Raw genomic sequence first — 14294 nt, forward strand, 5'->3', positions numbered from 1 at the left:
TTCTCAAGTTTTCTGTATTGAATGTTATTTTTTATAATCAGAAGAATACAAACTATTTCAGCTAACAAAATACAGCCTCTGGTCTGGTCAAGCCCAATTTATTCCAGAACAAGCACTCCGTACATGTTCATTCCAGGGTCCTGCCTCTTCTCAATGCCCCTCTTTCTCCCATCACCTCTGATAATGGTTTAGACTTTAACCCGAAGCCCACCGCCTCCATGCTGCCTTCCCTGACTTCCCTCTTAATGAGCTCCTCCCTGCCCAGACTTCACATTTGATTGGCTCTGCCATGCTACATGTATTTATTCTCACTCAAACATTTTCTGTTTGCTGGTGTGTGCGTGTGTGTGTCTGAGAGAGAGTGTGTAAATGTATGTTGTCTTTGGTATGAGTTAACTGTCCCTCAGCAGACACCACGCCTTAGCCTGCCCCTTCCCACCATCAAGTCTCAGCCTCAGACTAAGCAGTCAGTACTCAAACACATGGTGACAGTACTTGGTACTGAAGCAACTGGGTCTGGAAGCTGGATCCCCCTCCCTCACACCGGCTCCACAGTAACGCTTCAACCTGCATTTCCTGAGCACCTACTGTGTGCTGGGCGCTCGCTATCCATGTTTCCATTATCGAGTGGGAACGGCTTTCACTGTCACCTTAGGCGAAGGACACGGAAACAGGTGAAGTAACCGGCCTAAAGGGACACAGCTGCAGGCGGTAAGGCCTCGATCAAAGCCCAGCCCACGCTCTTCACCACCGCGACCAGCGAAACAGGCCTGCCTTTGACCCCTGAGCCACAAATGTGCCTTCCGTCCGACTGCACGCTCTCGGTTGAGTTCCCTAACCTCCCCAAAGCTCAGGGTCCATGTTTGTAAGAAGGAGACAATAAGCCCTTACAGGATGATTGTCAACACAGGAATGCGGATTGGGAGGGAGGCCCAAAAGGGAGGGGATGTGTGTATACTTAGAGCTGATTCACGCTGATGCAGGGCAGAAAACAACAGAACACTGTAAACCAGTTATCCTCCAATTTAAAAAAAGACAGGAATGGGGTCTCACTCTCGCCTGGCACACAGCAGACATTGAGGAAATGGTGGTTGTTATCAGTCAAAAGGGGAAAAAGGTGGCAGAAGATGAGATAGTTAGCATCACCGACTCAATGGATATGAATCTGAGCAAACTCTAGGAGATAGTGAACGACACAGGAGCCTGGCTTGCTGCAGTTCATGGGGTCTCAGAGTCAGACATGACTGAGCAACTGAACAGTTGCTATTATTATTATTATTATTATTATTATTAGGTATACTCCCTCTTTGGGGCTTCCCAGGTGGCACTAGTAGTAAAGAATCTGCCTGCAATGAGGGAGCCCTGGGTTCAATCGCTGGGTCGGAAAGATCCCCTGGAGGAGGACATGGCAACCCACTCCAGTATTCTTGCCTGGGAAATCCCATGGACAGAGGAGCCTGATGGGCTACAGTCCATAGGGTTGCATAGAGTTGGACACGACTGAGCAAGTCACATACACATACACACACACACTTCCTTGACATGTGCTCTTCCAAGGTACAGGCAGCTACCACACCTTTCTCTCTGGCCTGGGTCAGACCCGCATCTCCAAAGTGGGGGCTCAGAGCTCCAGAAGGTGCCACGAGACAGCCTGGACAAGACCAAACCAGCAGCGCTGGCCCAGGTGAAGCAGAGCTCGGATTTCCTCATCCAAAGGCATAACGATAGGAAGAGGGTTGTGTCACACACGTGGCTGTTTTCTCTGTCATCCAGGCCCACTAATGTAAACATCTCTCACTCCCCAGGAATTATTTTAGGGCCGGGAAGCAGCACGCTGTTTATCGAGAGAGTCACGGAAGAAGATGAAGGCGTGTATCACTGCAAAGCCAGCAACCTGAAGGGCTCGGCGGAGAGCTCGGCCCACCTCACCGTGCAAGGTAAACAGCTGCCCACACACCTGCTTCCCCGTTTGATGAACTTGCCACCTCCTGGTCCCCCGCTGTCCTTCCAGTCGGCTCCTTTCCCCGACTTCCTTCTCCCCTCCCCATCCCACTGGGCTGGGCTGTCTGGTCCCTCCCCTCAAGGCCGAGGGGGAGGACACAGGCCAGCCACCCTGGAGAGAGGCCGCCGTCTGAACACAGGCTCCAGGGGAAAGTAGACCCTGGAAGATGGGAGAGCCTGTCGATGCCAGAGCCGTGACATTGACCCCCAGAGAATGGCCAGAGTGGCCACGCCTATGAGAAAGAAATCCAAGAAGACAGAAGCCAGGCATAGACAGAAAAAAAAAAAAAAACGCATGCTGGAAATTATTTATTCTTTTCCCAATCCCCTCGAGTTACACATACACTGGCTCTTCCCCGCATTGTTATAAGCCTGTTTTTAACCCGAAATAGGCTGCAAACTGGGTTTCCCAGGCGGTGCAATGGTAAAGAACCCCACTGCAATGCAAGAGACCCAGGTTCGATCCCTGGGTCAGGACGATCCCCTGGAGGAGGGCATGGCAACCCATTCCAGTAGTCTTGCCTGGAAAATCCCATGGACAGAGGAGCCTGGTGGGCTACAGTCCATGGGGTCACAAAGAGTTGGACACGACTGAGCACAGCACAGGCTGCAATATACGATCAGAGAGAAGCCACCCATGGTAAGCAGACCACGATGAAGAAAACTATTCCACAGGCTTCCTCAAACAGTTCTGCTGAGCAGCAAAACCCAAAGAGGCCACATCCTAGCCTGGGCTTTGGCCACGTGGCTTCCATTCAGAAAAGAGATTAGACCTCGATTTTAATTCTCCCGTGCCAAAAATTGTCCAAAAGCATGACATTTACAGCACCATAAAGTCTTCAAATTGGCACCTCTTAGGTGTACACATCTATGACTCACTGAGGGTTCACATGTCGTTCAGTAGCCTATTTGCAAATGCTCCCCAGGAGACTTCAGAGTATGTAAGAATTTCCGAAGGAGGAAGTAAGGGAGAAGGCAAAATTCATCAACTTTTCTGCCCTGGAAACTACACTGCTTAAAGATGGTAACTGACAATTTATCATCCCCATTCTTTTCTCTTTTTTTTTGGCTGCACCTTGAGGCTTTCCAGATCTCAGTTCCCTGACCGGGGATTGAACCCAGGCCATGGCTGTTAAAGCATAGAGTCCTAACCCTAGACCACCAGGGAAATTCGCATCAATCCCAGCCTCTTACAAGAAAATGATCCTGGAGAGTCTCCTGAAAAATCTGAAACTACCACCAATTTAGTTTCAGAAAAAAGTCAAGGGTAGCATTTCCCACACCCTTTCAGTTATGGTCCTATTTGTCTCCCCAATCATCCTTGTTTTAAAGTATCAATTCATTTGCTTACACACGACGAAGATAACGCATCAAGGGTACCTCTCTCTTTAACACCTCCTTCTGTAAAGGACTGTTCATTGATCTTTTAACAAGGACTCCAGACTGCATCAGGGAGGGTGGGGTAGAGATCTGAGAAGGGGGTGCCCCCAGAGAGCGAGGGGTTCTCCCTGATCCTCAATCCTGAGCTCTCATGGGTTGGGAGAAGCCCTTGCCTGAAGCAGAGATATTTACGCAAGTTCGTAGATGACCACTTCCTGACCCTTCCCCTCTTCTGCCAGGCTGCTCTGAGTTTCCTAGAAGCCCCGTTGCTTCATGACATGGGTGAGTCTACCCCACCCATTGGCTGTGACCACCACTCTTCTAGCTGCCTAAGTCTGCTGTCACCCCTCTTGCTGCTGTGGCCAGAGCAGGGGCACTGTGGAGCCCCAGGCTGGATTGGGGGCTAATGAGCCAGGGTTCTGGCCATCAGTCAGCCTGACTCACAGCAGAAGGCTAAGCATGGCCTGGGTCCACCGAGTTAACACAGCCTGGGATGTCTTCTGTCCAGGCGCCTCCCTGTTTCAGGCGAATACTCCTTATTCTCTAGGGCCAGTTTAGATGATTTCTGCTCTGTTATATCCTCCAGGATGAAAGCTGAGTCAGATATATGTCCTTTTCTCTCCCCGCCCACACCATTTTTCTTTGATCTTGAATCAGACCTCACTCTATTCTTCCTTTTGGGATTAGTTAGGAATCGATATGCTTCTCTTTGGGGGCTTGCCTGGTGGCTCAGGGGTAAAGAACCCACCTGCCAATACAGGACATGCAGGTCTAACCCTGGGTCGGGAAGGTCCCCTGAAGGAGGGCACGGCAACCCACTCCAGTATTCTTGCCTGGAGAATCCCATGGACAGAGGAGCCTGGTGGGCTCTGGTCCATGGGGTCACGAAGCGTCGGATAGTGACTGAGCACATGCGTCTCTTTGCTACTGAATTACAAGCTTTTTGAGGCAGGAGCTGTGTCAACCAGTTGTTTGCATTCCCTCCCCAGCACTTAATAGGAGACTGGTATTTACTTAGTACTTTTATTTAGTACCTTTATGTGCAGGCCCCAAGCTAGACACTTGACAAACTGAATCCCACTAACTTCATGAGAATCCAAAGGAGGAGTATTATGCTTGGTCTAAAGATAAGAAGATGGAGACTTGAAGAGGTTAAATTACTGGCCCAAAGTTGCACCATGAACACGCAGCATGGCCAGGACTTATTGAATCTAGGTCTTTGCAAACTGCAGAAGGAAGGTTTTCATTGTCCCGAAGCACCCCGGGAGCTTGTCTGCAAGGCCCTAGGGTGTAACTGAGCCCGTGGACTTCTCCAGCCCTGCCCTGCTCCTTGTTGTCCTGTCTCCCCGCTTCTAGATAGCTTCCTCTGATTCCCCTCCCACAAATGTCATGCTTTTCAGCAAAGTCAGGCAATGTGGTCATCTCTCCAAGTTTCTATCAACCTGGATCATTTGCTCTTGAGGAAATGGGAAGTGATTTTTATTGAAAGGGCCACATCAGCTGCCATGCAGCTGAGCTGACCCCTGTCATCTGTAGACGTCATCCCTTCCCTCTCAGACAGCATTCCTCCTCCTCTTGCCCTCCTCCAATCCACGCCCAAGTCTAGAGTCATCTTTTTACAGGACTCATCTTTTTAAAAAAATTTTTATTAGAGTATAGTTGATTTACAGTGTGTTAGTTTCAGATGTACAGCTGAGTGAATCAGTTCCACAACTACACATACTCACTCTGTCTTAGATTCTATTTCCAGACAGGCTATTACAGAGTATGGAGCAGAGTTCCCCATTCCATACAGCAGGTCCTTATTGGTTATCTACTTTATACAGAGCAGTGTTAAACGACTAATCTTTGACATGTTTCTCCCCTGCTTCAGATTCCTGCGGGGGTTTCTGGTCACATTCTCCTCATCCCAGTACACCAGGTCCTCCTCCAGCCTCAGCTCTCATCCCCCTCCCCATGCCCCAGCCCCTCAGCTGGGCTAAACCAGAACACACCCCGTCCCCCTGGTCCTCTGCCCTTACACATCATTCTCCTTTGGTCTGAACAGCCTCCCTTCCCACTTGTTCTCCTTCAGACAACCCTGTTCTCACCTTTTATTCTTTATTTTTATTGCTGTCCACTTAATTCACAACACTGTGTTAGTTTCAAGTATACAGCTAACTGATTCAGATATATATATACACACATATATATACATATATATATACACACACACACACACACACATATATATATATATTCTTTTTCAGATTCTTTTCCATGACAGGTTATTATAAGATACTGAGTATAGATCCCTGTGCTACACAGGGATTGGTGTTTACCAATTTTATATATAGTAATTCTAGTGAAGTGAAAGTCGCTCCAGCGTGTCTGACTCTTTTGCGACCCCATGGACTATAGCCCGCCAGGCTCCTCTGTCCGTGGGATTCTTCAGGCAAGAATACTGGAGTGGGTTGCCATTCCCTTCTCCAGGAGATCTTCTTCACCCAGGGGTCGAACCCACATCTGTCGCATTGCAGGTCGATTCTTTACTGTCTGAGCCACCGGGGAAGCCCATACAGTAATCCTACTCATTTTTAAAAATTCACTTTTACTCTCATGTCACCTTCTCTACACCTGCCCTCCAGTCTCACCATCATCCCCACCCCGTGCTCCCACAGTGCTTGACATGGACATTTGAGGCAATGCTCATCACTGCCTACTATTCACATTTTTATTCCAGAGCCCCTAAGAAATGTTTGTTAGATTAACCTATGTAGAAAACCATCACTGAATGTCTGAAAAAAGAAATATATCACTATACTGTTGAGGGCAACAGAGAGGAGCCAAATTAAATTAGTTGTTAACTCAACAGCTTATCTATTTGCCCAGGACTGTGCAGGATATGGGGGGCTTCCCTGGTGGCTCAGATGGTAAAGAATCTGCCTGCAATGCAGAAGACCTGGTTCGATCCCTGGAGAAGGGAATGGCTACCCACTCTAGTATTCTTGCCTGGAGAATCCCGTGGACAGAGGAGTCTGGTGGGCTACAGTCCAGGGGGTCATAGAGCGTCGGACACGACGGAGTGACTAACATTTTCACTTTCATGCATGATATGGGCTTTTGAGAAATGCTCCCTAACCTCCATGTGCTTTGAAAACCTCATTGAAAGGTGATTAAGGGGGACATGAAACCACTAGAACCAGATCAATAGACGTTTTGAGCGCCTCCTACAGGTAAAATAGACTAATTGGTAGTAAACAGACCACACAAGGGCTAACGGACTTCATTGAGGCCAAAAACGATAGGGAGAGTGACTTGACCTTTGAACAAAGCCTTGCAGGATGTTGGATTGGCCAAGTGAGTGAGGCAGGAAAGAAGACAGAGAGTTATGTGTAATTCTGGACCTCCCACATCTATATCACCCTTGACAGTGACAAAATCTAAATAATTCTCAACATTTCCTATTGGCTAGTCCATTGACTTCTCTGAGGAACTGGTTACTTTTTAAAACATTTTATTCTGTTGAAGCACAGTTGATTTACAATGTTGTGTTAATTCCTACTATACGGCAAAGTGATTCAGTTTTACATAGACACACATTCTTTTTCAAATTCTTTCCATTATGCTTTATCACAGAATATTGAATATAGTCCCATGTGCTATACAATAGGCCCTTGTTGTTTATCCATTCTACATATAATAGTTTGCATCTGCTAATCCCATCTGCTTATAGCCACATAGTATTATTTTTGTTTATGCAGTCAGTTTTCATTTAGAGGTAGGTAACTCCACTTTTACCCTGAGGGGGATTGTTTTCTGGCATGCCGGCCTTACAAGTAGGATTTTCTACCAGAAATCCGTCCCCTGTGAGGACCCTGAGTGTTGTCTCCAGTCCCCCACACTCTGGGAAGCCATCAAAACTGAATTTGCTGTCTAAAAGGTTCTGTAAAAACCCTCAGAGTATAAATGCCTTCACAATCCTACTCAACCCTACTTCATTTCCACTTTCATGCATATTTGGGCCCATTATGTCAGACTGTTTTAAACTTTTATGAAGATTTTTGAAAATACCCAGTTGTTTTAGGTAATTTCAGGGGGAGAGTTGATGCAAATCATTTAGCCTTGAGGTGGGGTCAGAACTGATTCCTCCCACACCCTGAGGAATTGGTCCTTTTGATTCATGACCTCTTTTTCCTTATGGGGCATCAATCTTCAATATCACTTAGAGAAATGGTATAATTTACAAGGTAGCCGCAGCTGCTCTGTATATGGCTTCTTACTTTCACCCATAATTGCCCCCAACAGTCATGCTTTTTTGAGTCCTTATGTCTGCTTTTTATAGTTCTCTTTCCTCCTCCTTTGCTCTCTTTTTGCAGCTTTTTTCCTGCTCTCTGAGTGACTGCTATATCTAGCCTCTCTGCTGAAAAATCATGGTTAGCTGAGAAATTACCTGATCAGCCATCATCAAACCACACCTGAAATATCCACACCCATTTCTAAGAGAAGCATAAACAGATGAAGCCATATCCTAATAGGGTAATGATAAGGCAGCGCAAGGAAAGGAGGATGTTTAGTCTAAAAATGAGTCAACTTGGGGAGAGGGGGTGACATGACTGTTTTCTTCAAATATTTAAGGCATTATCAGACAGAGGAGACACTGGCCTTCCTCTTTAACACTCCAGAAGAGAGAACCAGAACCAAGGGAGGAGATGGTGGCAACATTTCAAGGAGACAGGTTTCAGTTCCCTAGAAGAAGATAATCTTGAATAGGAAGAATTTCTGAAAGTTGATATTACGTGGGCCTTACAAATTAGATGCAGTATCTTGAATAGAAGTACTCTGGGCTCATTGAATAAAAATTTGATCCTTGGATGCTGTTCAGAACAATTAAAGGTGGTACCTGCTTAGTAATTTCATCACTGAAATGAGATTCTTGCTTCTGGAGTCTAAATCACTTCTTCTCTCTCTGCTGGCTATGAATTAGGTGCATCAAGCTGCAGACTTGGCTTCCTAATATATGCAACCTAGACCCTCCCCCCTGACCTATATCTTGTCAGGTTGAGTTTAGGAAGTGAAGCAGGGCAAATAAGTTGTGTCTGTGGCTATGTTTAACAGATTGAAAGAGGTTCACGCATTAGCCAGGAAGGAAACTGTCTGCTCTTTTTATTTCCTTTGAAAAAGGATTCTTATACTCCTAGATAAAACAATGTGTTATTTTTGTATCTGAAAAGGATGAGCGGACTGGGGAATCAAAGTGGCTTCTTTAAATAATCACAGGTCTTGTTTGGTTTGGACTGCCCAGGAGCACATGTGGAGTGCTCAAAGGGGAAGTGCTAATATTAAAAACAATAAAACTGTTACTAACCAAAATAATTTCTGAAATTGACAGCCCTCCATAGTCCATGGAACTCAACGGGACTGTTACAATGCAAGGGTGGCACGTTTTCATCCGAGGATTTAAAATAAACTTTATTTTATTATTAAAAGTAATAACTACTATATGTGTGTGTGTGTGTGTGTGTGTGTGTATTGGGTTGGCCAAAAAAATTTGTTCTGGTTTTTATACAGTGTCACGGAAAAACTTGAACTTTTGGGCCAACCCAATATACATATACACACATTCTTCTAACACATTTAGGCTTTGCTATTGAAATAATAGCAAAGCATAATAATAGCATTTATAATTATGCAAGAGAAAACAACTTGAAGAATAGCTACCATTTTTAACATTTGTTAAAAGCTTATTTGTTTTGTTGGCTTGTGTCAAGTCTTCTTTGCAGCACGGGGGGCTCAGTAGCTGCTCTGGCAGCATGTGGGATCTTAGTTCCCTGACGAGGAATCAAACCCACATCCCTGGCCTTGCAAGGTGGATTCTTAACCACTGGACCACCAGGGAAGCCCCTATAATGTTTTTTGAGGATGACTGATGGATGCTAACAGGTGTGGTTTGTGAATTTTGTGCCACAATAACCTCACAGTGACACATTTCAGGAAAGGATGCACACGGCAGGGAGGATACGCTACGTTCCTTGACCAAGTCCCAAGTGTAAAGAGAAGGAAAAGCTTGGAACAGACTCGTCTTAGGGACCAGCCTCTCCCCTCCTTCTGAGCCTCCTCTGAGCTCTGACACAACTCTCTGCCCTGGCTCTCCTCGCACTAGGAGATAAACTAATTCACATGTGATAAATGTGATAAACTAATTCACGTGGAGATGTTGGTGACAGCTGTCACTCCTCTCATGGGTTTCCCCAGGAGAGGGGAGAGAGAGTTGAGCTGGCAGCTCCCTGATTTCACCCGGGAGGGCTGGGGGCGGGCTGTGCGTGCCTTTGTACTGAAACCTAAACAATGACATAAAGCTGGCCTTGATCGAGAATGCAAAAAATGGTGCTGGAATTCAGTTAGAACATCTCACGCTTGTTGACCGTGCAGTGCACCATTTTAAGCACATAATATGCATCAGTCTTCTTCGCTTTTGCAACAATCCAAGGAGGGATTTTTTTCTTACAAGTGAGAATCTGAGGCCCCGAGAGGATGAGGGCTCTGTCTAGGGTTGTGAAGCTGGGAAGTGGTGGCGCTGAGAACGGATCCCTGTTTAACCACTCTGCTCACCTGCCCCTCCACCTGGTGGGGAAGAGGCCCTGATCTGAAGTCAGGTGCATCCCTACCCATGAGCCATGCAACCCTAGACAGATGACTTCCCTCCTGGAGCCTCCGTTTACTCATCGGCAAAATGGGTGTGAATTATGGCATGCCAACTGTATAGGGTTGCTGGAAGGATTAACAAACTTAACAGTGCATATGGCATATGATAAAAACTTCTCAAATATATGAGAATGGCAGGCTACAGTCCAGAGGGTCACACAGAGTTGGACACAACTGAAGCAACTTAGCATGCACGCTTTTTTGTTAATATGATAAAGTGAATTCCATTTCGACAAAACTTGCTGTATTATACTTTTTCTAGACTTAGCCAGTAAGTCACACAAATGGTGTTCCAGGCCACAAAATTCCTATTTGACCTAAGGCTTTAACTTACTATGATAAAAATGTGTTACAGAACTGATAGAATAGCAACTTTAAGTATCTTTACCTAAAGTTCCTCTTGAAATGTACTTCAAATTTAATCCAAATACAGTATGTCCATACCTCACTTTCCAAGTTGGTGTCTGTATACCAAACTACGTAGTATACATATAAGGCTTCGTAATTCGTATGTATACCTAAAGTAAGCATGTGTATGTGTGTGTGTTCAGTCGCTTCAGCCATGTCTGACTCTGCGACCCCATGGACTGAAGCCCACCAGGCTCCTCTGTCTGTGGGATTCTCCAGGCAAGAATACAGGAGTGAGTTGCCATGCCCTCCTCCAGGGATCTTCCCAACCCAGGGATCGAACCCACATCTCCTGCTTCTCCTGCATTGGCAGGTGGATTCTTTTGTGTTGTACTACCAGGGAAGCCCTCATAATCAGTATGACAGTCAATCTAAATGTCCAATCAGCCTTAGAGAAATTATACAATAAGGATAACTTGATTACTGGTTACTGATTTGCAGGTCAAAGGAGCTAGCCTTGCTTAATTTACTCCCATGGGCAGCCAGGTTCAGGTGTATTGATTGATTTTCTTTTTATCCATATATAAACATTTATTGAGTCTTTCACTAGGCCAGTGCTTGAGATGCAGAGTGAACAAGAAACACCCTTCTCTTGATGTCCCAATAGCATAATGGGCAATAAACCCACATAAACGGTTCCCTCAAATTAGAACAACACCAGAACCAGAGAATAACTCCTAAGCCATACTGGGTGTCAGGTCAGTTTCTCAGGGAAAGTAACTAAGTGGTTTACAGAAAATGGTCAGTACTTGGGTCAAAGTCTGATTAGTTTTAGAAGGAAAAGCAAATTGTGTTTTACACAATATGTTTGGATGAAAAAAAAAATTATGTTGCAGTTGAAGTCCAAAAAGTAATAAGAGGAGGACTTCCCTGGTGGTCCAGTGGTTAAGACTGTATGCTCCAATGCAGGGGGCATGGGTTCGATCCCTGGTCAGGGAACTAACATTCTTCAGTGTGTGTGCGTGTGTGTGTGAAGGCAAGAATTGTGTGTGTGTGTGTGTGTGTGTGTGTCAAGGCAAGAATACTGGAGTGGGTAGCCATTCTCTTCTCCAGGGAATCTTCTCCACCCTGGGATCAAACCTGTGTCTCCCGCATCAGGCAGATTCTTTACCGTCTGAGCTACCAGGGAAGTCCGCATGCCACATAGCAGGGCCAAAAATAAAAAATAAATAAAAACAAAAAGTAATAAGAGGATTTTTTTAAAAGGAAAGGAGAGTGAAGCCTCCAAAATAACACCTAGTTTTATCCATCTCCCCTGTGAGGTGGGGCGCTGTTGCCACGTCCACACTTTAGGGATGGGGCTGGTGCACAGAGTCCCCGATCATACTCACAGCTGTGTGCAGGGTCAGAGAAAGACTTCCTTCTCTGCAGTCAAGGCAGGCCTGGGGCTGGGGCCCTGGCCTCTTGCTGGGGAGTTGCCCTCACTTCTTGGGAGGCACCACCCAGCTACACCGCATGAGCTGAGCTGCCTGGTTCTGCTGCCCGTTCACTCAGGCAGTCTGGGGCCACAAAGAGCCACGTGTCCCGGCCGGGGTCATGCTGCCATGTCACACAGCCCGGGTCTCATGCAGACAGCGCCACCCACCACCGTCAGAAAGGCTCAGGGCAGGATGGCAGGACACAGCCAAGCTCTGCAGACTCTAGACAAGACATGCCACCTTCAGAACTCAGCCCTACCCCCTCCTGCCCTTCCTACCCCAGCAGGGACGGGACGAAGCCCGGGGGGGTAACTGACATGGCACGTTCTGGGCAGCCTGGTCTGCAATCTGAAATAAGAGGTAAAAATACCTGACCTCTTTGAATCGGTCACCTTCTTGTCATCATCCCATATAAAAACACCCTCGTACCACGTCCACGCGGCACTCTCACACCCATCAGACAGGACGGATGGCCCTGAGATCCAGCGCCAAGTCCCGTTATTGTCAAATCCACCCATGTTCCCCCGCCTCCTACGCCCGCCATGTACAGCTGGGCTCTTTCATGCACCAAGTTCATCAGCCGACACCAGCGAGGCGAAGCTGGGTCCAAGGCAGGCCAGTGTGTGGATGTCTGACCCCTGAAAACACAGCCGACAGCGGATGGGAAGAGATGCTGCTGAATTAGGTCAACCTACAGCGGACGACCCTCATGGTTACTTTCCAAGTGAAGATGGAAATCAAGTTACCGGACAAGACAGAGGCAGAGCCCAGATACCAGGTCTCACAAAATGAATTCAGTTTTCAAAAAACAGTAACAGAGTATTAAAATAGATCTTTCCCTTCTAACCAGTGTTCATCGAAGATGTTTTTAATGAGCTGATTCCTTAAATGCCTAAGTGCACCCGGACATCTTCAGTTCCACTGCAAGGAATCTGCCTGAGTAAGGACTGTGGAATTACTTCGGGGGTCAACTTCCTGCCCCTGGGAATGCCGTGGGAAAGTTCCCACCGTGGGCGGGGTCTCTCCAGGTCCGTCCTTGCAGAGACTGTATGCAGACCTTGCCCAGTCCCAAGATGTTCTCGGCTCCTCCAGCAGCCAAAAGCCACTGTGCCCCGAGCAGGTCCCAGTCTGGTTTTTGGTTTCACAAAACATATCTGCAGCATAAGCAAAGACACGAGTGTGTGTGTGTGTGTGTGAATACTGCAAGGAGACATTAAATCTCTCACCTCAGGGGCTCATACGTGCGCAGTTGCTCAGTCGTGTCCGACTCTTTGCGACCCCCTGAACTGCAACCCACCAGGCTCCTCCGTCCATGGGATTCTCTAGGCAAGAATACTGGAGTGGGTTGCCATTTCCTTCTCTAGGAGATTTTCCGGACCCAGGGATTGAACCTGTGTCTCTGCATCTCCAGCATTGCAGGGGGATTCTTTACCACTAATGCCACCTGGGAAACCCAAGGAAACCCAAACTCATTAACTTGGACTTACTGTCTTCCCACTGAGAGGACCCATACTGAGAGAAGAGGGGGTCATGCCTGGAAATTTCTCAGTCGATCTCATGAGGTTCAGGGACGAATAACCCCAAGCTGCCAGAGCAGCAAATGAAGCCAAGTTCACTCATTCATTCAACCAACACTTTCAGGATGCCTGCCTACCATGTGCCAGGCAGTGTTGTCCTCCGCACCGGAGGCATCACTGTGAACGAGAACCACCTTCTGCTGCTTCACTCAGAGCTCTGAACACACCTGTCAGTTCATACCTGAACACCAGAGCGTGACCTCCTTTCCATGCCCCTTCATTTACCACCACATGCCAGCCCCCAGAGCAGAGCCGGGGACTCAGGTGATGTTTTATATGCTTATTGGGTGAATATAAGGGAACGGGAATTTGTCCTAAACCCTTTGAAAGCTTCATGAAACTCTCTAGAGACAAATCAAAGTATGACTTATCCACCCAATGGTGTGTGGGGACAATGAGAATGAGTAAGGTGTGACCTCACCCCTGGGAAGTTGATATCCTGGTAGAGAAACAGTGAAGGCAACAGCACAGAGGTGGAAGGGCTGGTCTATGAAACTACTGGTTATGAAACTACAAGTATTTTGATATAGAGCATGTGGGGCGATGGTTGGGCTGCAGGAGATGAGACTGAAGAAACAGGTGAGGTTGGGCAGACAGGATGTAAGAGCTTGGGTTTCTCTCATGACAGTGCTGGGGGCAGGCAGCAGTGATGGAATTTAAGGAACCCCATCACCTTGTTGACAAAGGTCTATATAGTCAAAGCTATGGTTTTTCCAGCAGTCATGTACAGATGTGAGAGTTGGACCATAAAGAAGGCTGAGTACTCAAGAATTAATATTTTTGAATTGTGGTATGGAGAAGACTCTTGAGAGTCCCTTAGACAGCA

The 14294-nt window shown here is 46.9% G+C and overlaps 1 protein-coding gene across 1 annotated transcript in view; it reads left to right on the top strand.

Annotated features, from left to right (window-relative positions):
* The window catches only part of FLT1 (fms related receptor tyrosine kinase 1), a 197828-nt gene that overhangs the window by 136155 nt on the left and 47379 nt on the right, over nucleotides 1-14294 (top strand). Inside the window, exon 15 of the mRNA XM_043477541.1 lies at nucleotides 1806-1937. Coding sequence (XP_043333476.1) covers nucleotides 1806-1937 — 132 coding nt within the window. The remainder of the gene's footprint in view (nucleotides 1-1805; nucleotides 1938-14294) is intronic.

This window comes from Cervus canadensis, chromosome 9, assembly GCF_019320065.1.
Source record: "Cervus canadensis isolate Bull #8, Minnesota chromosome 9, ASM1932006v1, whole genome shotgun sequence".
Taxonomy (NCBI): domain Eukaryota; kingdom Metazoa; phylum Chordata; class Mammalia; order Artiodactyla; family Cervidae; genus Cervus; species Cervus canadensis.